The sequence below is a fragment of the Oryctolagus cuniculus genome, chromosome 5, assembly GCF_051225735.1.
Source record: "Oryctolagus cuniculus isolate XC-2025 breed Fujian yellow rabbit chromosome 5, ASM5122573v1, whole genome shotgun sequence".
NCBI lineage: Eukaryota > Metazoa > Chordata > Mammalia > Lagomorpha > Leporidae > Oryctolagus > Oryctolagus cuniculus.
The window spans coordinates 33,807,966-33,834,732 of NC_142871.1; the positions used below are offsets into that span (position 1 = coordinate 33,807,966).

General features: G+C 37.2%; 1 protein-coding gene and 1 pseudogene across 2 annotated transcripts in view; one reads left to right on the forward strand and one right to left on the reverse strand.

Moving 5' to 3' along the window:
- Positions 1-26,767, forward strand: part of HBS1L (HBS1 like translational GTPase) — a 91,643-nt gene extending 64,876 nt beyond the window's left edge. Inside the window, exons 8-18 of one of the 2 annotated variants that reach the window (XM_051854308.3) lie at positions 380-497; positions 5,295-5,441; positions 7,109-7,183; positions 8,377-8,494; positions 9,144-9,212; positions 12,155-12,259; positions 14,715-14,805; positions 15,176-15,284; positions 21,432-21,532; positions 24,489-24,633; positions 26,115-26,767. In XM_051854308.3, coding sequence (XP_051710268.3) covers positions 380-497; positions 5,295-5,441; positions 7,109-7,183; positions 8,377-8,494; positions 9,144-9,212; positions 12,155-12,259; positions 14,715-14,805; positions 15,176-15,284; positions 21,432-21,532; positions 24,489-24,633; positions 26,115-26,126 — 1,090 coding nt within the window. In that variant the 3' untranslated portion in view covers positions 26,127-26,767. Of the gene's footprint in view, positions 1-379; positions 498-5,294; positions 5,442-7,108; positions 7,184-8,376; positions 8,495-9,143; positions 9,213-12,154; positions 12,260-13,896; positions 14,014-14,714; positions 14,806-15,175; positions 15,285-21,431; positions 21,533-24,488; positions 24,634-26,114 lie in introns of those variants that run through there. The other variant, XM_089332651.1, reaches the window with a different exon arrangement.
- On the reverse strand, positions 17,563-17,668 carry LOC149126461 (small nucleolar RNA SNORA40; annotated as a pseudogene).

Sequence of the window (26,767 nt, forward strand, 5' to 3'; positions counted from 1 at the left end):
TACCTGTTGATAGTGATGAGTTTTCATGTTGTCTTTTCTCATGTGCAGTATTTATTTTCCCCCCACTAGAGATGTCCCCATATATTTTTCTTTATGTATACTTCATACTATTTCTTACTAAAACATAAAAAAGCAAGGAATTGGGAAATAACTATCCTTTTGATTGAGTTCTTGCTGTATCCACAACCTTGTTTTAATGCCATAGAAGTATAATTGTATTTAGCAGAAATTCTAGCCCTAATTGATACTTTAATTATTCAAAATAATGATTTATGTAATAAAATTCGCATTGTTACTTGTCAGCCTATAGTTTAATGATTTAATCCATAGAACTCTTGTTTTACATAGTGCATTCTAACAATGTTTTGTTTTGTTTAAGGGGAGTGACAATGGATGTTGGTATGACAAAGTTTGAAACCACAACCAAAGTTATTACATTAATGGATGCTCCAGGCCATAAGGATTTTATTCCCAATATGATTACAGGAGCAGCCCAGGTACTAGGTATTTCCTTAATGATGGTGCACTGTTTGTACATAAAAATTCCTGATTCTGAGGTTATAACTGAGATTTTAATTTCTAAAATATTTTAATATTAATAATTTTAAGTTTAAAAATTTTGGAAGAAATATTGTGTCTTTCATGATTTCTTTATCTGTACTTTATAAACAAAGAAATGTGTAGAAGCTAATAATTTCTGTATAGTAAGAATAGTGGAAAAGTACTTGATGAAGTGTAGCTTTGTATTCTATTTAATAAGTTGAAGTTAGTATTTCAAATCTGCCTTATTTTACTCAATATATACTCAGTTTTCTATTTTTAAATTAAAAGCACTTTTACCTACTTATTTTTATTTGAAAGGGAGAAAGGGAGAGGGAGAGAGAGAGAGAGAAATCTTCCATCTGCTGGTTCACTCCCCAAATGCTTATAACATCTAGACTGAGGCCAGACCACAGCCAGGATCCAGGGACTCAATCCAAGTCTCCCATGTTGGTGGCAGGGATTCAACTTCTTGAGCCATCACCTGCAGCCTCCCATGACGCACATTAGCAGGACACTAGCATTGGATATAGAGCTGGCACTCGAACCCAGGCGCTCACTATGGGGTGTGTGTGTACTCCAAGCCTCATCTTATTTGCTGCACAAAACACCCAGCCTTTCTGTTTTTCAAACTAATATATGCAGAGATAAGTAAGTTTGAGGGTTCCCCAGCAAGTAGTTTATTTGTTTATACTAAAAAATGCAATTGGCTCCCAGTTTCTTTTGGCTCCTACCTGTGGATTCAACCAATGCACATGGAGAATATTAAAAAAAAAAATCTGTACCCAAGACATGCAGATTGATTTTCCTTGTTATTGTTCCCTAAACAATATGGTATGACAATTCTTTACATGGCATTTTCATTGTATTAGGTATTGTAAGTTATAAATAGATGACTGACTTGGGGTATATGGAAGGATATGCAAATACTACACAATTTTATGTAAGGGACTTGAACTTGGTATCTGAAGGGATCCTAGAACCGGTTTCCTGAGGATGCTGAGGAATAACTATAACTTACAGTTTTTAAATTTAGATCACTCTTAAATGAAGGATACTAGAAAAAAAATACCCAAAGATAAGTAACTTTAAATTTAAATAGTAGAAGCAGTGAAAATAGCAATATAACCATATAACCATATGGCATTGATTTCTTTCATAATAGATGATTATTGAAAAACATGAAGAATTAACAAATTGGGCTCTGTCATGTGGCAAAAATGTGACTTTAAGCAGTTGACTATTTTCAGAGTTCCATTCATTGAAAGGGAATATTAAGGGCAGGCACTGTGGTGGTTAACCTGCAGCATGGGGTATCTGCATCCTATTTTCCAAGTCCTACTTTGAGTCTCGGCTATTCTGCTTCTGATCTTGCTTCCTGCTAACGCACTCTGAGAGGTGGCAGATGTGGGCCCTTGCCACCCACATGAGAAAACTGGATGAAATTTTGGGCACCTGGCTTAGTTCTGGGCTAGCCCTGTCTATTTGCAGGCATTTGGGGAGAGAACCAGATGATGAAAAATAAATAAACATTTAAAAGAGAATGCATATGAACACTTGTCAACCTAAAGGGATGCTGTATGAATAAGTATGGATATGTTTGAAGATCAATGAGAAATTATTTGTTTCCATTTTAGAAAGTTGATATATAATCTTAAGATTCTGGACTGAATTTGATAAAAGTTTGAAGTATAATCACTTATACTGAATACCTAATATGGACTAGACACTCATGAGACACTTTTTATGCATTTAGTTTAATATAATCTTCATAAAATTTTATATTTTTCTCATTTTTAAATTAGTATACTTGGATTTACCAAAGGATACAGTTTAGTTTTAGTTTCCCTTTACTTCGTTGTATGTATGTGTGTGTGTGTGTGTGTGTGTGTGTGTATTTCTTTGATTCAATGAATATTTATGGAATATCTGCTAAGTACCAAGTGCTATGGTAGGAGTGTTAGGAGTCAATGACTACAAAGCACATTTGGATAGTTTAGTGGGAGAGGCAAACACTAGAACTAGTAGTTAGAGTAAATGTTTTCCTTAGTGTCCAGAGTTATGATAAAGATAATTTATTCCGGGGCCGATGCTGTGGTGCAGTGGGTTAATGCCCTGGCCTGAAGCGCTGGCAGCCCATGTGGGCGCCGGTTTGAGACCTGGCTGCTCCACTTCTGATCCAGCTCTCTGGTATGGCCTGTGAAAGCAGTAGAGGAGTTCTTGGGCCTCTGCACCCCCGTGGGAGACCCAGAAGAAGCTCCTGGCTTCGGATCAGCGTGGCTCTGTCCGTTGCAGCCAATTGGGGAGTGAACCAGCAGATGGAAGATCTCTCTCTCTCTCTCTCTGCCTCTCCTCTCTCTGTGTAACTCTGACTTTCACATAAATAAATAAATCTTTTTTAAAAAAAGGTAATTTATTCCAAATTTCTTATAGAATTAGAGTAGAAAGGAGTTTTAGAGATGACCTAATTGAGTTCCATAAAACAAAGAAATAAAAAATATAAAGTAGCATAGTGTACGAAATGCTGTGATGGGATTTTGGGGAACCAGAGAGCATGCTACCTCTTTTCAAAAATCACAGGGTAGGAAGGTAAGACAGAGAAAAACAAAAAGGCTAGCAGATGCACTGCAAGAAGCACATACACTGTATACATTATGAGATCACTTTATATGCTTGATCACAAAAGTGTATAGGCATTCAAATTCCCAAAGACAGGAACCATTGCATAGGAAGTATTTTAATAGAGAAATTACCCAGTAATTTTTTGGAGATGGTTTTAGGATAGAAGATTCGGTAGAATATTTACAAAGCTTAAGTATCTTGATATAATTCAATACATTTCAAATGTTAACCTAAGAAGGTAAATACAGTTTTACAGCTTCAGCAAAATCTAATGAGAAGGAGATTTATAATTATTAAACATGAGATTTGGATGCTTACAGGGGGATACTTTATGTAATAAACTATTATTTAGCGCCCTGGGGTTTATAACCCAGAGAAACTTGACAATTTACCCGAGGCATGAGACCTTTAGTGGCTGCAAGTCACTTTTCAAATCTATTCCAGTTTTACTTCTAATTAACAATCTTTGATGCAAAGAGCTGGATCTCATGGAAAATATTAGAGTTCAGAATTATAAATTATGAAGAATAGAAATGATTACTTCACTGAAGAATACAAGTAAAGCCGAAAGAGTATTTGAGTAAGAATAAAAAGAAAAACAAATAGAAATAATAGTGTCAATTGTTCTGCCCTCCAAATCATGTGGATACTTTTAATGTACGCTATAAAGCTTAAAAAGCAAAGTATCATAAATTATTGACTGACTTCATGACCATTTCATTTGCTGTTATGGGGAGGATTATGTAATAATGTATGTGAAATGCTTTAAAAATAGACAGCACCAACATAAAGTGTCACCAAGGACACAAAGAAAACTAGACTCTGTTCTCCCCCAAAGGCCAAGCAGTTAATGATGGGCATAGAATAAAAGAGGACCTTTGAGAGAGAGTGAATTTCATGTAGCTGTCAGAGATAACTAAAGAGAGGAATCCTGCATTTGCTCATTGGTATCCTGGATTACAGAAAAGAGATTTTATGAGAACAGGTATACACACAAGGCATGTAGAAGAGAATGAGGATTTTTTTTTTAAATGTCTTGACTATGCATTGGCAGTAATTAATTGATAGGAATGAAAATGAAGGAAGATGTATGGTTGTACAAGGTATTTTAAATTGGAATTTGTAAATGCTGCACAAATGAAAGTGAATCACAAAGAGAAGGATCTACACAAAAGACTAGTGAGAACCCGCAAGTCTAGTTTCCATAAGGCAAAGAAGGAAAATGAGCTAACAAAAGGATAACATTTTTCTTCTTTCTTTTGTGTGTAATTTGAGTCTGAAAGGAGAAATGTCTTTTTGATTCACACAGTGGCTCACAGAGCTTTGAAACCTTTGTTATATGAGGTTCCTTTTCAGTAACTATGGAGGATGAATAATTCTCCGATGAATATCTTTGTAGGTACATAATTATTTCTAAGATAAAGTCCTAGAGATGGAATTGATGGTAGGTAAAATCTGCATAATTGTAAGGCTCTCAATTGTTACTATGAAAATGCCTTCTAGAAAGCTTGTGCATGTATGGTGCCATAAACTTGTGTGGAATGCCCATCTCACTGCACCCTCGCCTACAGTAAATCATTCTGTCTTTTGAATTCTCAACAATGTGATTTGTAGAAATGGAAGGGCAGGAAATATGTCAGTGTATTTTTAATTTTCTTTTTTTTTTTCAGTGAATTTGAACTTTTTAAATGTTTGCTGGGTATTTTGTATTTCCTTAGCAAATTACTTGCTTTTGACCTTTAACTAGCTTTCTACAGAGCTGTGTCTTTTTTCACTTGGTAGACTTCATATTAAGATTATGACTTTTACTGTATATGTTATAAATATGTGTCTCTGTTTACTTAGGAATTAATTTTATGTCTTTCTCCCTTCATCTGGTATATTTTAATTGTTCCATAATCAAATATGGACTTTTAAAGATTGTTCTTTGTGTCATTATTTTTGGTGCCATGCTTTATAAATTTAATATATCTGTGGGATTCTTTCGTTTGCTTTGGTGTTTGGTATAAGGTTAGAGGTCAGGTTAGGGTCTGCCTTTAAAAGTAAAACCTACACAATTAATTGAATAATTTATCTTTTGAATTAAAATACTGTGATGTTATTTCTCAGTTTGATTATTCTTTTTTCCTTAGGCAGATGTAGCTGTATTAGTTGTAGATGCCAGCAGGGGGGAGTTTGAAGCTGGATTTGAGACTGGAGGCCAGACACGAGAGCATGGCCTTCTGGTCCGATCTCTTGGAGTGACACAGCTTGCAGTTGCGGTCAACAAAATGGATCAGGTATTCAAGGGCTTTGTTGGAATTCATTTTAGATGCTAACTAACGTTATTCTGCCCATATGGAAGACCTCAGATATGACTAATCTACATTTTGTTAATCAAGCAGCCAGATTTTGAAGAATACATTCACTATGCTCTCATTAAATGAATATAGTATTAGTAATTTTTAAGCAAGAAGGTGTCTTATTTTCAAAATGAATTTTTAAAACTTTAAAGTTTTTATTTGTAAAATAATACATGTTTATTGTGATGGAATGAAAATGTAAAAACTGCAAATAACCTCTATTTCCAACTGTCTTTCCTCCTAGATAACATAATTTTAGTTTGTATATCCATTCAATTTCTTTTTATAGATAATAATCTTTTTCTGTATAACATTGGCTTGTAATGTTTGATTATCTGCTTTTAAGAAAAAAATAACAGTACTATTGCACACACTTCTAAGTAATAATTATTTTTTTGTATTAATAATTCTTGGGCAAACTGATTGATTATATGGCTTTGTTCTAGTCTATTCTAAATAGTTCCCTACTTTTGACCATTTCCAGTTGTTTCATGCGTGTGGAAATACTTTATTCTATGCAAATTTCTGGGTCTACACACATTTACTTTTTAAGACTTGCTGAATATGATCAAAATACCTTTGAGAAATGTTCAGGTTATTTGTTTTTGGCACATATAATTTGTTTACTTCCCCAAATTCTTAGCAACATTGCTGTTATTAAAAACTTGTTTTCTAATTTGATATTCAAAACAAAGATTTATAAAAATATAGTCTCATAAATACATTAGCACTTGAATATATTTTAAAGGTTAATCATTTGCTTTGGGAATTTCTTGTGTAGTTTACTCACTTTTGATTTTGTTTATGATGTGTTTTGGACACATATTAAAGTTTAAAATATATTTTCCTTTGACTTTTTTCTTTATACTTAAGATATCTTCTTACCCTGGGACCAGATAAATACTCACCTATATTTTCTATTGATTCTTTTATTCATTATTATACATATTTAAAATTTTTTTCCTAAGCATTTTAGTATGAAAAACTAAAGAAAAGTTGAAATAATTTTATAATAAGTACTCATTTTATATATACCACTTAAGAGTCTACTACTTACTTGCTTGATCACATTTTTCATTGGTCCATCTACTTTTTATCTGTCCATTAATCAATTTATCTGTCCATTAATCAATTTTTTATCTGTCCATTAATCAGTCATCTTGTTTGGCATGCATTTCCATGTAAGTTGGAGACTTTAGTACACTTACCTCTAAACACTGCATATCCTTGTCTTTAGGATTTAATTATGTATTCTTTTCTAGTATGTTTGTCTGGGGTGGGTTCAGAAATTTTATTTGAACAGTTAACCCAAGCACAGTTTAATAAATTATTCACTTTTTCTCCCCCAAATTTGAGATTACTTTTAGCATACACATGTATAAAAAAGTTCTAAATATATTGGACATTATTTCTAAGCTTTCTGTTGTAGGGAAATTATTTTAGGTCATATTTATAGTAAGACCTATTCTGAATTTTAATTTTGATGGATTTTAATCTTAATATTTATATTTTATATAGCTTTATTTATATTTTATTGCAGAAATTTAAACTTTATATGTCATGTTCTGAAACATAGTTTTAAAAATAAATTGGATCTTTGTCAGGTTAATTGGCAGCAAGAAAGGTTTCAAGAAATTACTGGAAAACTTGGGCACTTTCTTAAGCAAGCAGGTTTTAAGGTAAGAGAATTTTAAATCTATTTAATAGTACGTTTAAGTCATCTTATTGATATGAGAGAAGAAAATCAGCTGGCGCCGCAGCTCACTAGGCTAATCCTCTGCCTGCGGCGCTGGCACTCTGGGTTCTAGTCCCGGTTGGGGCACCAGTTCTGTCCCAGTTGCTCCTCTTCCAGGCCAGCTCTCTGCTGTGGCCCAGGAGTGCAGTGGAGGATGGCCCAAGTGCTTGGGCCCTGCACACACATGGGAGACCACGAGGAAGCACCTGGCTCCTGGCTTCAGATCCGCATGGCGCTGGCCATGGTGGCCATTTGGGGAGTGACCCAATGGAAGGAAGACCTTTCTCTCTGTCTCTCTCTCTCACTGTCTAAGTCTGCCTGTCAAAAAAAAAAAAAAAAAAAAAAAGAGAGAGAGAAAGGAAAACCAATATTCATGGTTATATATGTTTTTGCTTACTTCACTTTGGGAGGAAAAATTGTGTTTGCTTTGGATTTTGTTTAAGTAAAAGACTTTGCCACCTGTTAAATTATCAGACAGTGTAGATTTGGGGAGATCACAGAAGAATGTGGAAGCCTGTAGAAAAGAATTTCTACAGCAAGACTATAAAATGCTTATTTAACCAGATAAAAATGTATGAGTGTTTTAGAATAAATATTCATGTTTCCCACAAACATCACAGAAGTTGGAAACTGTTGGATCAGACTTTTGTACTGTAGTTCTGTGATTTTTTTTTATGCATTTGAAAAGTAGATCGTTGTTGCTTTTGCAAACTTGGTGCAGTTCTGGTAATGATGAATCTTTTTTAACTTTTTAAAAACACCACTGGGGTGGGCTTTGAGGTGCAGCAGGTTACGTCACCACTTAGGACACCCACATCCCTTATTGGAGAGCCTGGTTCGAATACTGGCTACTCTGCTTCCAATCTAGCTTCCTGCTCATGTGCATCCTGGGAAGCAGAAGACAGTAGCTTGAATACTTGAGTCTCTGCTACCTTTGTGAGAGACCCAGAGGGAGTTCCAGTCTCCTAGCTTTGGCTTGGCCCTGCCCTGGTTGTTGCAGGAGTTTGGGGAGTGAACCAGCAAATGGAAGATATCTCTTTCTGTTCTTTCTGCATTACCAATAAAAAATAAACAAACATTTGAAAATAAGATAGAAGCATCACTGTATAAGCTTCATACTTCCATTTTTTTTCATAGGAGAGTGATGTGGCTTTTATCCCTACAAGTGGTCTCAGTGGTGAAAACCTAATCACAAGATCTCAGTCAAGTGAGCTCACAAAGTGGTATAAAGGACTATGTTTATTAGAACACATTGGTAAGTATTCTGCCATTCTAACTTCAGTGCATTATAAATGATATTAATGACAATTTTAAAGTTCTTTATTGGAGACAGTAATGTGTATGAAAAACGATAGGATTCAGGGTAGGCGTTGTGGTGCAGCAGGTTAAGCTACTGCCTATAATGCTGGTGTCCAATATCAGAGTGCTAGTTTGAGTCCTGGCTACCCAGCTTCTGGTCCAGCTCCTTGCTAATGTACCTGAGAAGGCGTGGAAGATGGCCCAAGTGCTTGGGCAGAGATTCAGATGGCATTCCTGGCTCCTGCCTTGTGCCTGGCTCAGTCCCAGTTATTGTAGCCATTTGCAGAGTGAACTAGTGGATGGAAGATCTTTTTCTGTCTGTTTTTTTCTCTGTCTCTGATTCTGCCTTTCAAATAAATAAAATAAATTTTACCAAAAAATGCATAGGATTGATAGTCAACAGGCTAAGTTCCCTGTTTTGAAAGCATGTGGTGTGACATGTGAATACATTTCATAAATTACAAAGCATTATGTAAATAATAGTTTGCTATTAGTATTTATAAAAAGTGATAATTTTATAGAACTGGGAATATAATGGATTCATTTGAATGAGTCAGGAAAGTTACATTTTGAATTCAGTCTTGATTTTGTCCTTTTCCCCCTAGATTCCTTCAAGCCTCCTCAACGATCCATTGATAAGCCTTTTAGATTATGTGTGTCTGATGTTTTCAAAGGTGAGTGCTACTACCTTCACAATCTCCCTCTTCATGGCTCCCTCTTTTCCTTCTCTCCTCCTGTCATGGCCTGAATTCTTACATTGCCTTCACATGCTCCTTTCTGCATGCCATATAGGATCACTGTCAAGTTAATCTTAAAGTGTACAGTTGTACCCACTTAGTTGTACTGTTCAAAGAATCCTTCGCTTCACTCAGTGTTCCCCATCTTATACTCGTGTGCCACACTTAAGTAAACCCGCTCCTTTATCTTTGTAATCTTGTAATTTTTTTCTCTCATTAAATCCCTTTAGCTTTCATGTCCTCCAGCCAAACTGGATCATTCACAATTTCTTAACTACATGGATCTTTATTGTCACTGTGCATGCCCATATTTCCATGTTTTGCTCTTTTTTTTTAAACTCATCTCTAACAGTCTGCGTCCAGTTAGCAGACAGATATCACACATTGGTAAAGAGGGATATTTAGTATAAAGAATAGCTAACTATGAGAAAGAGGAACTGTAAGATACAAGGAAACTCTGTATGGTATGCCAACACTAAGGAAGGATAAACTCACAATGGAGAAGATGTTCTAATAAAAACCCAACAATGTAAGTGTATAAAACCCTACCTAGAACACTATAAACAGGAAGCAGAATAAGATCTCCATAAATTAAAGGATGTGATCGTTATATCATCGGATAACCAATACTGTTAAGATACTAGTGGCCCCCAAATCTCCATTACACAGAGTAGGCAATGATGAGTGATTTTGAAGTTGATCATCAGTAAATTGATAATAGAGGCTACAGAGGACCATGTGGAGTATGCTTACCCACACCCATCTCCCAAGCTGTGTTCTCTCTGCCCTTTGTTATCATTGCATTTTCCATGAAGTATTGCAGTTGTTTCTGTGCTGTGTATTTATTTTACCCAGACTGTGAATTCCTTGAGGATAAGTACTGTCTCTTCTGTATCCAAATCTGCAGAATTCACTTCAGTGCCTTCAACATAGCACATGCTCAATAAATTAACAAGCAATAAATGAATGAAGGTACTTTGAAAGAAATCATACAATGAAATTGACATTTATCATCAGTAGCTTCCAGTGTTCTACTAGAGAAAGTGATTTCCAGAATGCTCAATATCCATCAAATATGCAAGAGATAGTTATTTTCTTTTTTAATTAAAAATGTTTGCTTACTCTACTTTCTCATCTCTTGTTCTCTCTTCATACTGTTCCCTGGCTTCTGTCTGTACTCCTTCCCACTAGTGTGTTCCTGCTGAGGTCAGATGACCTCTTGGTTGCCAAAATTAATAGACACTTTCGTTCTTTCTTACTTGAACTTGGCATTACTCTGAGGCTGACAGCCACATCCTCATTGGAACTTTTCTCTCTTAATTTCAGTGACCACATTTCTCCTGCTAGTGTATTTCTCTAACTTCTCTTAGGACTCCTCGTTCTCTCTCTGAAATGATGTTTTTTGTTGTTGTTGTTTTTTAAAAATTTACTTGTTTATTTGAAAGGCACAATTGCAAAGAGAGAGAGAGAGATTTTCCATCTGCTGGTTCACTCCCCAGATGGCTGCAATGACTGGAGCTGGGCTGATCTGAAGCTAGGAGCTAGGAGCTTCTTTCAGGTCTCCCACGTGGGTGCAGGGGCCCAAGGACTTGGGCCATCTTCTACTGCTTTCCCAGGTGCATTAGCAGAGAGCTGAACTGGAAGTGGAACAGCCAGGGCTCTAACCGCTGTCCATATGGGATGCTGGCACTGCCGGTGGCAACTTTATCTGCTATGCCACAGCACCTGCCTCCTGTTGTTCTGGCTTTCTTATCCCATATGCTCTCTTTGAAATGACATCCTTGAGTTCCTCTGTGTCTCACATCTTGATCCTTCTTAAATCTGTGTCTCCAACCCAAACCTGTTCTCTTACTGTCCCAGCACATGGATCTAACTGATGCTGGACGTCTCCCTAGGGGCATGCCCCTGGGGTATCATTCTCATGAATTTGGTGTGCTTAGTGCCCCCTGAAATAGAACTTCTCCACTGGTGTCTATAGACACTTCACATTCACCAAGGCTAAGATGGATCTTGTTCCTTCATTTCCTTTCTCACAGTGAATGCAGCATTTCACATTTCTCCCTTTTTTGTCATTATCCTTTTCTCAGCACTCCCCACGTGTCATTCCTTACTCCTGAATTTCTGAATTCATTCCTTTGCTTTGGTCAGTTTGTAAGTTTCCATCGGCTTCCATTGTAACACAGAAACACTATTATGTCACTTGTTCAGAGTTCTTTATTGGTTTTCCAGCATTTAATAGCAGGATGAAATTCAGACCATAAGTGTCATTTATGAGCCCCTTTTGTTATTTCTCCCTTGTCTAATGTGTTTCCTCATGTCTTGCTTTTCCTTCTTTATTCCATTTGTCCCCTGGCCCCCAAGTGACACATGGCTGTTAGCACATCCGTTTCCTGGGTGGGCAGTGTCTTTCTTCTTCTTCCTACTGGAAACCCCCTCAGGCTACCTGTAAGAAACTCCTTGTCCTCCATCAGAGTGCCTGATGAAGTGTACATTGGCCCCTTCATGGAGTCTTTGGAGTACCTTTTCCTGTTACCATTATATATTTTAAATAGGATTAGCCTCAGGTAATGCAATTGTTTTTATCTTCACTAGTGTGAACTCCTTACAGATAGGGACGTATAGTGCCTGGTGCTTAGTAATAACTCAATAAATACTTGAGAAAGGAATCAACTTCCATTTTTTTATAATATGAATATTTTTATTTGAAAGAATAAAAGAATGTGTCATGCCATATTTAGTAAAGCTATTAAAGATTCTGAAGTGATATTAATTACATTTAGTATTATTTTCATGTAACCATACTTTGGAACTAAATATAATTAATAATATCAACAGAGAAGATTGTTGTATGAACCACAAGATTTTGGCCTGTTTTGCAGATCAAGGATCTGGATTTTGTGTGACTGGTAAAATTGAAGCTGGTTATATCCAGACTGGTGACCGACTACTAGCAATGCCTCCAAATGAAACTTGCACTGCAAAAGGTATTCATCTGCAGAATTCTTTTGCTAAACAAGCCTTAAGTTGAGGCAGCAGATTTTTAAAAAGTAGTTTAGTTTTAACTCCAAAGTAAATAAGGTCTTAGTGAAATTGTAACTGACTGTCAAAGTGATACTGACTGTTGAAGATTAAAATGTGAAAACATTAAACGATTTTTTTCTGTTGTGACTATTTGTGTATATATGTACATAAGCACTCTAACTGTGGTAGCATTCTTTTTTTGACATTGATTAGAGAAGCCTAGTTAGGGCTTAACCAGATGTTAACCAGATGTGTGCACACCTGATGGATGCATTTAAGATCGTATTCTCTAGAAATCTGATCCCAGTCTGACTCTTAACTAGGCAGTGGCAGTGCAGGCTGCTACTGCCTTGTTCTGGAATGTGTATTTCAGAGCAACAGTAAGTTAATAACTTTGAGCCTGTTTATACCAAATGTGTGTATGTGTATGTGTGTGTGTGTATGTGTGTGTGTGTATTTTACAGGAGGACTCAAGTAAGAAAGTAAGATGCAAATGCGGAAAAACCTAATGTTGAAAAGAGAAATCAAACTACAGAGATCTAAAATGTGTCCATATTTTTCATGGTGCCTTATAATCATTTAGCTTTTTCTGCATGCAAGTTGTTATTTTTGAAATTCGGATTGAAAGTTTATAATTCTGTATTTACCAATCTGACTTCAACTAAGCATTTGTCTTCAATGTAAAACTCCAGATCTGTTTTATACTATATAATTATTTTTAACAACTTTAAGTTGAAGTATTAATATATTGGAAATGTTAAAATATTTTAAATTTTAGTATTTCCCTCTTTTAATTTGTAGAACTGTGCCCAACTACTGTATAAAAATTTTAATGCATATTTTGTTTGAATTAATTTGCTTACTTTAAAAGCAAATTTCTTGCAGATTATAAGAAATTAATAAATATCTGATTAGGTAAAAAAGTTTACTCTACATCTAAGGATGGGGGAGGGAATGAAAACCAAAGTTTTTAAAAAAAATTTATTTACTTGAAAGGCAGAAAGAGTGCGAGAAAAAGGTAGGTATCTTCTGTGTGCTTAGTCAAATGACATCAATGGTCTCGGCTGGACCAAGCCAAAGCCAGAGCCAGGAATTCCATCTAGGTCTCAAATCTGGGTGGCAGGGCCCTAAGAACTTGGACTTTGGCCATCTTCCACTACTTTTCCCAGGCGTGTTAGGGAGTTGGACTGGATCTGAAGCAACCAGGACTTGAACTACTCATATGGGATTCAGGTGTTGCAGGCAGCAGCTTAACTCTCTGTGCCACAATGCTGGCCCCTGCTTTTCTTTTTTAAAGCACTCAAGAGCTACAATACTTTTTTTTTTTTTAACAACAACAAAAAGAAAGATTTATTTACTTGAGAGGCAGAGTTACAGACAGAGAGAGGGAGAGATAGAGAGAGGTCTTCCATCGTTGGTTCACTCTCCCATTGGGTGCAAATGGTTGGAGCTGAGCTGATCTGAAGCCAGGAGCCAGGAGTTTCTCCCCAGTGTCCCACGTGGGTGCAGGGGCCCAAGGACTTGGGCCATCCTCTGCTGCCTTCCGGGGAGATGAGTTTTAGTGGAAGGGAATTTAACGCATGGATGTTCCTAATAAAATAAGAAAATACATAATAAAGGATCTGAATTTTGTGTGACTGGTAAAATTGAAGCTGGTTATATCCAACTGGTGACCGACTACTAGCAATGCCTCCAAATGAAACTTGCACTGCAAAAGGTGTTCATCTGCAGAATTCTTTTGCTAAACAAGCCTTAAGTTGAGGCAGCAGATTTTTAAAAAGTAGTTTAGTTTTAACTCCAAAGTAAATAAGGTCTTAGTGAAATTGTAACTGACTGTCAAAATGATACTGACTGTTGAAGATTAAAATATGAAAACATTGAACGATTTGAAAAGCCTTTCAATAAGGTAACTGTATGTTATGCTTGGGATCTGCTCTCCGGGACTGTCTCCAGGATGCTCTCTAGATAAATGAGCCAGTGTCTCTAGGTAGAGTAACTTCGGAGGCCACTTTAAACTTGCATTTTCTTGCTACTATTTCCTTAATCTTTTTTTTTTTTTTTCGTATGACCAGTTATCAATATACAGGTCTCTGGAAAGAGGTTCTCTTTGAGTCTGACGTAGTTCAGATGCTAAAAAGACCATCTGAAATTCAGATTAAGCACTGGAATACTTACGATGAGAAATAATCAGGAGTCAGCCATTTGTGGGCACTTCGTGTTTAGTGGTATTCTAGAAGAGTCAAGTTGAGAGGAAGTGTGTTTTCCTCAACGCTCACAGTTACATTTCTCACTCTCAACTCATTCATATTGAAAATGATGAGTAGTGGCTGATGAAGCACAAATCACCCAGCTCTTTTGGTTGTTATGGTTTAATATTGAGGTGTTTCACTGTATTCTTTGGTTCTTACTCATTTCCAGGAATCACTCTGCATGATGAACCTGTCGACTGGGCTGCAGCGGGTGACCATGTTAGCCTTACTTTGGTTGGGATGGATATCATCAAAATCAAGTGAGAAAATGAGTTTAAGCACCCGTTGTTTTGGAAATGTGCATCAGTTTTGCAATCCACCAACTCAGTTTTCTATCTGACTTAGCAAAAGATAATACTAGTACAATTGTAACACAAAACCAACTTAAAATTGCAATTAATACAAGTCAGCAGACATACATGGCATGTTCTTTGAAAGAAAGCTGTAATATATGAAAATAATTTAAGGTTTCTGATGGTTTAAAGCCATACCTTACCTCAGAAGAAAGTATTAATAAAATCTCTGATTTACTTAATTGTTTTTATTTCTTTGTGTTTTTAGAGATATTCCTGTTGGATGTCAGTTTGTCACCCAGCTACCTTTCTTCTTTTTTGTTTTTTGTGGTTACAGTGTTGGCTGCATATTTTGTGGTCCCAAAGAACCGATTAAAGCTTGTACTCGTTTCAGAGCCCGAATCCTCATCTTTAATATTGAAATTCCTATCACTAAAGGATTTCCTGTAAGTTTCAAAATATTTTATTATTATTTTCATAAATTTAAGGTAACTTTATCCTAAAACATAACAACTTCCTTTATCAATGGTGATGTTATATTTATTTCAGTTAATCTCTTTACTGTAATCCAGAAAAACACAAAATTAGAATTTGAAAAAATTTTTTTTTATTTTGATCCTTGAGCCTAAGGACTTTTTCAAAGCGAGATTGAGAAGATATTTCATAATTAGTACAATATAGACTAATAGCAATAAAATTCATCCAGGGAAAATGGTAAATAACACTTTTACTCTGTTCTGAAGTTTACCTAATATTTTTAGGTATAACATGCTTATTTGCAGTTTTTGTGATTACAAAAGCAGTGGATTGCTTTATAAAATTGCAGAAAACCAAATGTACAGAAAATAAGATTGTTCTATATTTATATAATTCATAGACTGTAGTTTAGCACATTTTGTGTGTGTATATAATCCCTGACCTATGCATGTATTGATATTTAGCTGTATTCTGGGTATCCTTTACATATGGTAAATTTAAATTTTGCTGAAGGAAGTTATTCAGACCCTGAATCTGATGTTGGTTTCCAGGTCATCACTGACCAGTTGCATGTATGCATGGGATTGATCTTTCAACTTTTTAAAGTTAGTCATAGTGTTTTAGATGTTGGAAATAAATTGATTTCACTCATCTAAATTCATTTTATAATTATACACCTTTATTTGAGATAATTGTATACTTTGCTTACAGTCATGTATTTCTGTGTAAATCTGAGCATATAAAATCGTATTTGGAGACACTAGTTAAGTACTTTTATAATAATATTCCATTTCTTGCATACACTAAAAAATAAAGGTGCCCTTTCATAAACATTGTTATAATTGAAGATATTTAATTATAGACCAGTTAAAACTTGTGTATTGGATCAGCAGGTAACTACTACCCTTTAATAGATTGTGAGCGCATGGAACTCATTCATAGAAAGCGGTGTGTCCTGCGCGGAGAAGGTGGAGAGCTTGCTTACTGCGTGTTCTTACTCATGCAATAATAGTGTTTGCCAATGGAGAGGTAGAGAGGTTAAGAGTTCAGCAGTTACTTTGAATAGTAATACTGTCTTCCTGTCTACTGTAGTTTCTTAAAAATAAGCATGAATTGAAAGTATTTCAGCATTACTTTATGACATTCTACGTGCAATATTGATTCACAAATACCAGGATGAAATAAGTTTCAGAAAAAATAGTCATACTCTGTCAATCAACCCACTCTCTTTTGGAGGGAATAAACTTTAAAAAAAGTGGGTTTTTGTAGCCAAGAAAAGGCTGCCTAACAATTAAAATGTCACCCTAATAACTAATTGCTTAATAATGTATCCATGCTTTTAAATTCGCCTTCATTTATATGATAAAGTCTACATTTTTATGAGGAAAAACAGAAAAATTGATTAAATTTTAACTGAATTTATATTTTATTTTTTTTTAAAGTTTAGTTATTTATTTATTTATATGAAAGGCAGAGAGAGATCGATCTTCCATTCTCTGGTTCACTCCCCAAATGGCCACAACAGCCAGGTGTGGACCAGGCTGAAGTCAGAAGTCTGGAACTCTATCCCTGTTCCTACATGAGTGACAGGGGCCCAAGTACTTAGGCCATCTTCCTCAGCCTTCCCAGGCACATTATAGGAAGCTGGAGCAGAGGATCTGGGACTCCAACCGGTGCTCTGATATGGGATACCAGCATCGCAGGCAGCAGCTTACCCCACTGTGCTACAACACCAGCCCCTTGACTTATTTATTTATTTATTTATTTGCTATGGTAAAATATACATAACATAAAATTTACCATTTTTAACCATTTAAAAAATATAATTTAGTGGCATTAAATGCATTCACAATGCATTACCTCTATCCATTTCCAGAACTTTTTCATAATCCCAAACTCAAAATCTGTTCCCATTATCAAACAACTTTGCACTGTCCCCTCTGCCCATGCCCAGGTAACCACTGTTCAACTTACTTTCTATTTGGTGTCTATTCTAGGTCCCTCATGTAATGGAATCATATACTATTCATCCTTTTGTATATGGCTTATTTCACTTAGCATAATGTTTTTAAGCTTCATCCATGTTGTCGCATGTAGTTAGAAATTTCATCCCTTTTTATAGTTTTGAAAAATTGTATTTTATTATTTACTTTAATATTGTGTTTTTAAATTATAAATTCTTTAATCATGGAAGCAATCTTTGTGGTTATCAGTACCTACATCACTTTTAACTTCCTTAGGTGTCATAATATTCCTTCTTGTACGTAACAAAACTCATACTGAACAATCAGTTTTGACTGGCAAAAGCAGATTTCTTGAACTTGTCTGTAAGTTGAAAACACACACGAACGCTGTAATCTCATCCTTTCTAAGACTGATTAACATTGCAGTGTGTGTATGTAACAGTTTTATTTGTCCATTTGTCTGTTGGTGGAAGTTTGGGTTGCTCCCATCCTGTGAGTATTATGAATAATGCTGCTATGAAAGGGCTGTGCAGGTGTTTGCTTAAGTCCTTGCTCTCAGTTCTTTTGGACATAGATCCAGGAGTGGGATTGCTGGATCAGTGGTAATTCTGTGTTTGACTTTTTGAGGAACCACTGAAGTGTTTTCCACAGTGGCTGCGCCATTTTACATTTTTACCAGCATTGCACAGGGTTCTGTTTTCTCTACTTCTTTATTTCTTAGTAATGCTTACCTTCCATTTTTCTAGAGATTTTTTTTTATTAAAATAATAGCCAAACGAATGGATATAGTGCGGTTTTGATTTGTGTTTCTCTAATGATAAATGATGTTTAGCATTTTTTTCATGTGCTTCTTGGACATTTATGAACCTTTGGAGAAATAGTTCTTTGCCCGTTTTTAAATTAATGATTTCACTTTCACTGTGTTCTTTATATGCTCTAAGTATTCATCCCTTATCAGGTTTATAATCTGAAAAAATTTTCTTCTAGGAGTTACCTTTTAATTCTTTTCATACCCAAAAGTTTTAAATTTTGATGGAGTTCAGGTCATTTTTTCTTGTCATTTTCTGTGCTTTTGGTGTCACATCCAAGTAATCGGTGCCAAATCCAGTGTCCTGAAGCTTTTGCCTTATGTTTTCTTCCAGGATTTGTATGGTTTTAGTTCTTATGTTCAGGTTATTGATTGGTTTTGAGCTAACTTCTCTGTACAGTGTTAGGTAACTCTTGATGTTCATTCTTTTACCTGTGGATGTCCGTTTTCCCAGCACAATTTATTGAAAAGACTCCTTTCCCTAGTGAATGATCATGGCACCCTTGTTGAAAATCAGGAAACCATACATTCATTCAGACTTTTAGAAGGATAAACCTTAAACCTAGAGGTTTAAGGAAAATCACAACTTACTTTGCCACCTAACAGATTATGTAGTTCATTATACTTTATTGACCCTAAACAAGTGGATTCTCAAAACACCATACGATGGGCCTGGCGCCGTAGCACAGTAAGTTAATCCTCCACCTGTGGCACCTGCATCCCAAATGGACGCCAGTTCTAGTCTTGGCTGCTTCTCTTCCAGTCCAGCTCTCTGCTGTGGCCTGGGAGGGCAGTGGAGGATGGCCCAAGTGCTTGGGCCCCTGCACCCACATGGGAGACCAGGAAGAAGCACCTGGCTCCTGACTTCAGATCAGCGTAGCTCTGGCCATTGCGGCCATTTGGGGAGTGAACCAACGGACTGAAAACTTTTCTCTCTGTTTCTCCCTCTCATTGTCTGTAACTCTACCTCTCAAATAAATAAATAAAATCTTTAAAAAACACACACACACGAAGCACAGACTCCCTGCTCTCATCTGACACCCTTCAAGCTAGTGTGTCTCAAAATTCAGAAGTGTTAGGATTTTAGAAAGGTAAATGTCCCATGCATATTGTGTTAAACCCCTGACAGAGAAGGGGGCAACTTCCTGTAATCAAGCACATCGATGTGTCTGCACCACAGCTTGTTAATATCGTCACTGAGATCAGTAAGACTTGCAAATTGCTTCACTTCTAGTCCATATATTCTATTTAAAAGGGTTTATAAAAGACTTTAGAGACAACTTTAGCTTTTCTGTCTTTTGGGGTTTTGGAGTCACAGATAAAGGAACGTGACCTGTATTAGTGTTGTCTCTGCTTATGGAGGAGAAAGTGGAGACCCTGAGAGGTTATGATTTTTTTGAATATCCAAATGCCTAAGCCAGGACCCCTTATTCATCACCTTCACTCTGAAGTCCAATCCATTTTTGTTTTTAATATATTACATATACATATGTATAGTTTTATTTATTTATTTATTTTTGCTGTTGTACCATGCTACAGATTATTTCGAATTATGAGTGATTTTGGTTATAAGAGACTACTTCAGAATCTTCTTGGAAAAATGTAATTAAAAGATAAAGTTTATTTTGTTTTTTTTTTCTTTTTTTTTTTCAAGATTTTATTTATTTTATTTGAAAGTCAGAGTTACACAGAGAGAGGAGAGGCGGAGAGGGAGAGGTCTTCCATCTGACAGTTCACTCCCCAACTGGCCACAACGGCCGGAACTGCACTGATCTGAAGCTAGGAGCCAGGAGCTTCTTCCGGGTCTCCCACATGGGTGCAGGGGCCCAAGGACTTGGACCATCTTCTACTGCTTTCCCAAGCCGTAGCAGAGAGTTGGATCGGAAGTGGAGCAGCCGGGTCTTGAACCAGCACCCATATGAGATGCCGGCGCTTCAGGCCAGGGCGTTAACCCACTGTGTCACAGCACTGGCCCCTATAAAGTTTATTTTGATATAAAACTATTTTGAAATCCATGCATGAGGGATCTTCAAAATGATTATGGAAAATTTGTACTAAGGGAAAACTATGCGTGGATTTCAAAATATTTTTACACTGAAAGAAACATTTTTTAATTATATTTTCCCACAAACTTTTTGAGATATCTGCACATATAATGTGAATTAGAATGTTAAGATTTTCTCTTTCTACCATACCTATGCTGTAGACATATTGCACACTAAAATCTTGTTAACTGAATGAAGATGGTCAGCCTATGTATGTTCTGGTTTGAATTAGGACCCATATAAGCCTTAGCTTCCTCTTTTATAAAATGAGAAGTTCCATCTCTGTGATTTCTACAGGCCCCTTGGTAAGCTGAAGTGGGAAGAGCTAGTGTAAAATTCATCTCAGAAACATAGCATCATGGCCACATTAAATTATCAGTTTTTGATAAGAATTTTCCTTACATGTAAAACATGGACAATAATCACTAACATAAAAGGTCATCAATTAATTAACTGTTTTACCATGTGCCAGGCACTATTTTAAAATAACATCTGGATTTCCTTGTTTTAGTGAGAAGAATGTAAGGCTGGGGATTTGGGGAGGAGAGGATTAAGAACTTGCCCCAAATGAAAGTGATTTGCATGCAGATCTGTCTCCCATACAGATAAAATTTAATGTTATTATTATTACTGAAATTCAATGAATGCCTTCACCCATTATGTCTCATTGTTCTATATATAGGACTCCTATAAGGACACTATAAAGACTTAAATTGAGCAGTAAATATACCGCTTATAACTTTGAAATATTTTCAGAATTGAAAACTTGGGACTTAGTGGGTTGGTTGCTACTGTATATGATAGTATCGCCTTCCCTCATTTTTAGGATGAAGCCGTTCACAGTTGTTGAACATTGCTGTGCCAGGCAGTATCTCTCATCCTATTGAATTCCCATCACAACTCTGTAAATGCCAGCACCATTGCGATTCAATCCCAAGTTCCGTAGTACTGTATGTAATTATAGCAACAGTAACATCTGTTGTAAATGATAAATTCTCTTAATCTTTACAACAACCCTATGATAGTGTTATCCTCTGTCTTTATAGAGGAAGAAGCTGATAGGAAGCTTATGCAGTTGACTAAAATGTACACAGTACTTGGTGGGGTAGAGATTTGGCCTTCCCCTTGGGGTAAGTGGAGCAACCTCCTGATAGAGCGGTGGGTCTTAGGGGAAGCAGCTGGAGACCCTGAAAGCCTGCAAGCAGTGCCCTGAACTGGATAGAATTAAAGGAAGCGCCTAAAGACAAGGTGGCCGGTGCTGCAGTGACCGGTGGTTAGTGTTAGCAATTTTTGTTTCAGGTGCTGTTACACTACCAGACTGTCAGTGAACCTGCTGTGATCAAACGCTTGATTAGCGTCTTGAACAAAAGCACCGGTGAAGTCACGAAGAAGAAGCCCAAGTGAGTGTTTTAGTGCAGAAATACTAACAACAATTTAAGTGAATTCCCTTCACACTGATCCATTTGTATCATTCGTGGCAAATGAAATCCATTTTTCTTCCAGAAATTATGTTTTCCAAGCATTAGACTAAAACAAACATAAAAACAAATATTTAAGCTCATGTTTATGTGTGACTACTTGGTATAATTTCTGTGTTGTGTACTGTGGTAGGAGATGTGAATGGAAATTAAAAATGTAAATATAAATTCATATATATACATACATACATTTACATGATAAAAATAAAGGCATTGAAAACACCAGGCCTACGTTTGAACCATGCTATTTTTTTTTAAGACTTATTTATTTGAAAGAGTTACAGAGAGGCAGAGAGAGAGAGAGAGAGAGAGAGAGAGAAAGAGAAAGAGAGAGAGAGACTTCCACCCGCTGGTTTATTCCCCAAATAGTAGCAATGGCCAGAGCTGAGCTTATAGGAAACCAGGAGGCCGGAGCTGTGAGCTTTTCAGGGTCTTCCTACACAGGTGCAGGGGCCCAAGTACTTGAGCCATCTTTTATTGCTTTCCCAGGCCATAGCAGAGAGCTGGATCAGAAGAGGAACAGCTGGGACTTGAACTGGCTCTCATATGGGATGCCGGCACCACTGGTGGAGGCTTGGCCCACTACGCCACAGTGCTGGCTGCAGGCCTACATTTTTAATGATGAGTTTGAATTATGTCTAACCACTGATTCCAGATTTCAGATTCACGCTTTTCTTACCTTGTCACCTCCTTGGTGAGGTCCTTCCCTACGCTAAGAGGACAGTGACCTACATGTTGTGTAGCAATGCCTTTTTCCCCCCTTGGAAAAAATCTTTTTCTTCCTGCTCAGAGCCCACCTGGAGCCATCAGCTGAGGTGGCCAGCATGTCAGTTCCTCTGATTATCACTTAATATCCAGGTCTAGGTGTGGACAGTGTGCCTCTGACTGAGAAAAGGTCGGCACTTTGCACAGGAAGTACTTCTGTAAAATTAAGCACCGTAAATAAAAACAAAAGACGCAAGACTAGATGTGACTATTACAGCATACGGGTTTCTTACCCTGATTCAACTAAAGGCTAGGCACAGTTTGGCTTGACTGCTTCAGCTTTGGGGTTTTCCTCAACTTCAACCCCATGGGGAATCCCACCCAAAATCCCCCATTTTCAGTCCTGGGGTGTTCCTCATCCTCTGCACCTGCATGAGGGGCCAGAGGTGATGGGGGGTGTTAGAGGGTTGGCTGCAAGTGGAGAGAGAACCCCCCCACTGCTGGGAACCCACACTTGCTCTCTGTTAGGAGGAAAGGGCTTCTTTACCTTTCTCATAAAGGTGGCTCTTTATTTTTGACCTGAGCCCGTAGCTTCTAACGTGAGTGTCTCAGGGTGTTCTGAGAGACGTGTTGTCACTATGTGACTAACAGTTCTAGTCAGAGTGCTTTCATATGATTTGTAGTCTCAGCACCCGTATGAAGCAGCTAGCAAAGTGGAACATGTGGCAGAGGCAGGATTCTAACCCAGTCCCTTGTTTAAGTAAACCGTATTCTCATGCAGGAGCCAGGTTGTTTGACCCAGGCAGTTGATTTGGAGAACTTTCAATCTGAAGTTTTACTCATTATACCTAAACCTGAGTTGTGCCCTCACTGCTCCTGTTACAAAATCCTAGCTCAGGGGTGCTAGGGCTTCCTGTATTCTCATGCTAGTTTTCCCTGTCACCTTACTGGGAGCTTTGTCCTTTTCTCTATGTTGCACCAATACCATTTGACCTCTCCTTCATTTCAGTTCAGGAACATCATAAACCCTTTTTTGCTTTATGCAGACTGGAAGTGAACTTTCTTGACAACAAAATTTAGCATAAGTCATGAATATATTAGTTGTTCTTGTTCTTAAGGAATTAGATCTAGGGTTGAAATTATCCAAAGCTGGGACCAGCACTGTGGCGCAGTGGGTAAAGCCTCTGCCTGCAGTGCCGGCATCCTACATGGGCACCAGTTCGAGTCCTGGCTGCTCCACTTTCCAATCCAGCTCTCTGCTATGGCCTAGGAAAGCAGTAGAAGATGGCCCAAGTGCTTGGGTCCCTGCACCCATGAGGGAGATTTGGAAAAAGTTCCTGGTTCCTGGTTCCAGATTGGCAGAGCTCTAGCCGCTGTGGCCATCTGGGGAGTGAACCAGTGGATGGAAGACTTTCTCTCTCTCCCGGCCTCTCCTTCTCTCTCTGTGTAACTGCCATTCAAATAAATAAATCTTAAAAAGAAAAGAAATTATCCAAAGCTAATATTTGAAAAATTTGATTTTTTTTTTAGAAACTGATTGATCTGTCCCTGAACTAGTTGTCCACAGAATTTGTGATTTCTGTCCCCCATCCTTCTGGAGGACATCAAAGTTAAATTACAGAACACTTTCAAAATATGACCCTTTGGAATGTCTCCTTCACAGGGAATGTAGAGCTGGGGCCCATGATTAGGAATTTTTTGTGTGCTTGTATCTTTGCAACCATTTCTAATCTGGCCCATGCCTCAGCCCCTTTCATTTCCTGTAAGTATTATATGGTGAAAAAACCTCTTAAAAGATTTTGTCCTAAACCTCTGCTATATGAGGAATATGTGTGGAGGTTAGGAGGGATGTGGGAGGAGAGAGTACGAATTAGAATTTTACCAGAAAAAAGACATAGAACATTGCATTAATACCTTCTTATACGATTTAACCTTAATTATCACTTTATTAAATAATGGAACTTTTCAATTTCTTGAGGGAAGGAAGGGGAAAGAATTGATTAGGACAACTAATATTTTAGGTTAAAGAATAGAGTTGCATTTGGAAGGGTGTGTGTATGTGTATGTGTGTGTGTGTGTGTTGAGTGTGAAATGTTTATTTTTCAGGTTCTTGTTATTACAGTTATTTCCTCTATTGCTTATCCATTTGCTCCTTTTTCCCCCTCCTTAAAAGGTTGTTGACTAAAGGCCAGAATGCATTGGTGGAACTACAGACACAAAGACCAATAGCACTGGAGCTGTATAAGGACTTTAAGGAGCTGGGGAGGTTTATGCTACGCTACAGTGGTTCTACGATAGCTGCTGGTGTCGTCACTGAGGTATTGGAAAGTGACTGGTTTTATATACATGGCTATGATGTCTAGTTTTTACTTTGAAAGAAGATTACTGAAATGGCTTAAGGGAAACACAATTAAGGTATTAGGATAAGAAATTAAAACTATATTAAACGATAAGAAAGAAAAAGTTTGATCTTAGACCTATCTGTTGTGAGAGGTGCACGCTGTGTTCTCCACCAGTGCTTCTGCTCCAGATGAAGGAAGTCTTGAAAAACCAGGCTGTGGCATGCAGTCCAAATTACAAGAGTAGAGGCTGCAGGAATCGAATTCATTGGGAGTAATGATTTGTTTAATAGAAGAGCCCTCATTTGTTTTCATGAAAAACTGGTTAACATCTTAGTGATGTTTCTGAAACCTGTGTACTATATATAACGCAAAGTTCAGTTGAGTTTTGGGAAAATGACCAAAACTTAACCAGGAAATTTCAATAATTTAAATTCTACACTACCATAATTAGCATGAATCTTATGAATATTATATTTTAGAGGGGACTTTATTAATTCATGATTGTTTTCTGCATCGAATGATTTGATTTATTTAATTGGAGAAATACTTTGAAAACAGAGCTTAAATTGAGTCAAAATTTATTCAGTTACACATGTAATCATATAAAACCTATCTTTTTAAGGTTCTAAGGCACCAAGAGATATGTACATCATTTGTGTAACTCTGTGTGGAAGGCAGTATAGGGTGGAGACCGACAGAGCGGGCTCAGGGTTCAACTGCCCATTGATGTTGCTGCTCTACCCATTCTAGCCCCACAGGAACATTTTCCTGTAAGTGTATTCATTTATGAACGCGGTATTATGGAATCTGCCTCCCAGAGTTGTGAAGTCTGTGCAAAGAAAGCACTTGGCACAGTAATTGGCACATGTAAAGCATTTAGTACATGTTAGCTAGTTTTGTTGCCAACAGCATCATTTAATTTATTAAGTCCTTCTCTGGGTTATAAAAATAAGAGAGTTTCTGAAGGAAAATAAAATATTATAAAGTAAACCTTAGAAGTAGTGTGACTGAGGAGGAGAAGAAAAAGTAAACTGTTATCTCTGAATATAAAGATCACTTCGCGGCCGGTGCCACGGCTCATAAGCTAATCCTCCGCCTATGGTGCTGGCACCCCAGGTTCTAGTCCCAGTTGGGGCACCGGATTCTGTCCTGGTTGCTCCTCTTCCAGGCCAGCTCTCTGCTGTGGCCTGGGAGTGCAGTGGAGGAGGGCCCAAGCACTTGGGCCCTGCACCCGCATGGGAGACCAGGAGAAGCACCTGGCTCCTGGCTTTGGATCCACGAAGTATGCCAGCTGTAACGGCCATCTGGGGGTTGAACCAACAGGAGGAAGACCTTTCTCTCTTTCTCTCTCACTGTCTAACTCTGCTGTCAAAAAAAAAATCACTTCGCTGTCATTTTCCCTTTCTTTGTTCTGGTCATGCAGATGATTAAATTTTGCTGTTTTTTTAAATTTACAGATAAAAGAATGATGGATCCGAATTTCAGAGCATCTCCAAATACAATGAAATAACTAACCTCAGGATTTAAAGAATCCAGTTATTCATGTAAAGGAACAATGTGTACGGATATATTGATTTTTTTTAATTGGGGAAAAAATTAAAGATATAATTAACTGCAAAGAAGTATATTAAAAATCACTCCCACAAAAAAGTTGCCAACTGAGAAAGAAAGTCTAGTGTGCTTTCATTTGAAAAACCAACTTTCCCTTCGAAATGTTGGTGAATGGATTGACTTTGCTGAGATTTTATGGCAAGTGTGAGAAACAGTATTAGAAGATATAATTATCATGCAATGCACCCTTCTTCCTGGCAGACCACAGAATATTTGCAGTTTTCTCTTTTGATTCAACTGAACTGCACACATTTTAAGGAAAAGTAATTAAACTGGGATTTTTGAGGTTGTTGACATTTGAACTGGGCCCCTTTTTTTGTTAACTCTAAGATTTGCTGAATGTTATAATAAAAGCATTTTGTGTTGAGCGTACATATGTTCCTCCAACAAGTAAACTTTTGAAAGCTTAATTTGGAATTAGTGGAAGCTGTTCCTTTCGCGCCCGAGACATTATTTAAGTTGTAAAGCCTGCTAATAAAATACTATAGTCTGAGCATAA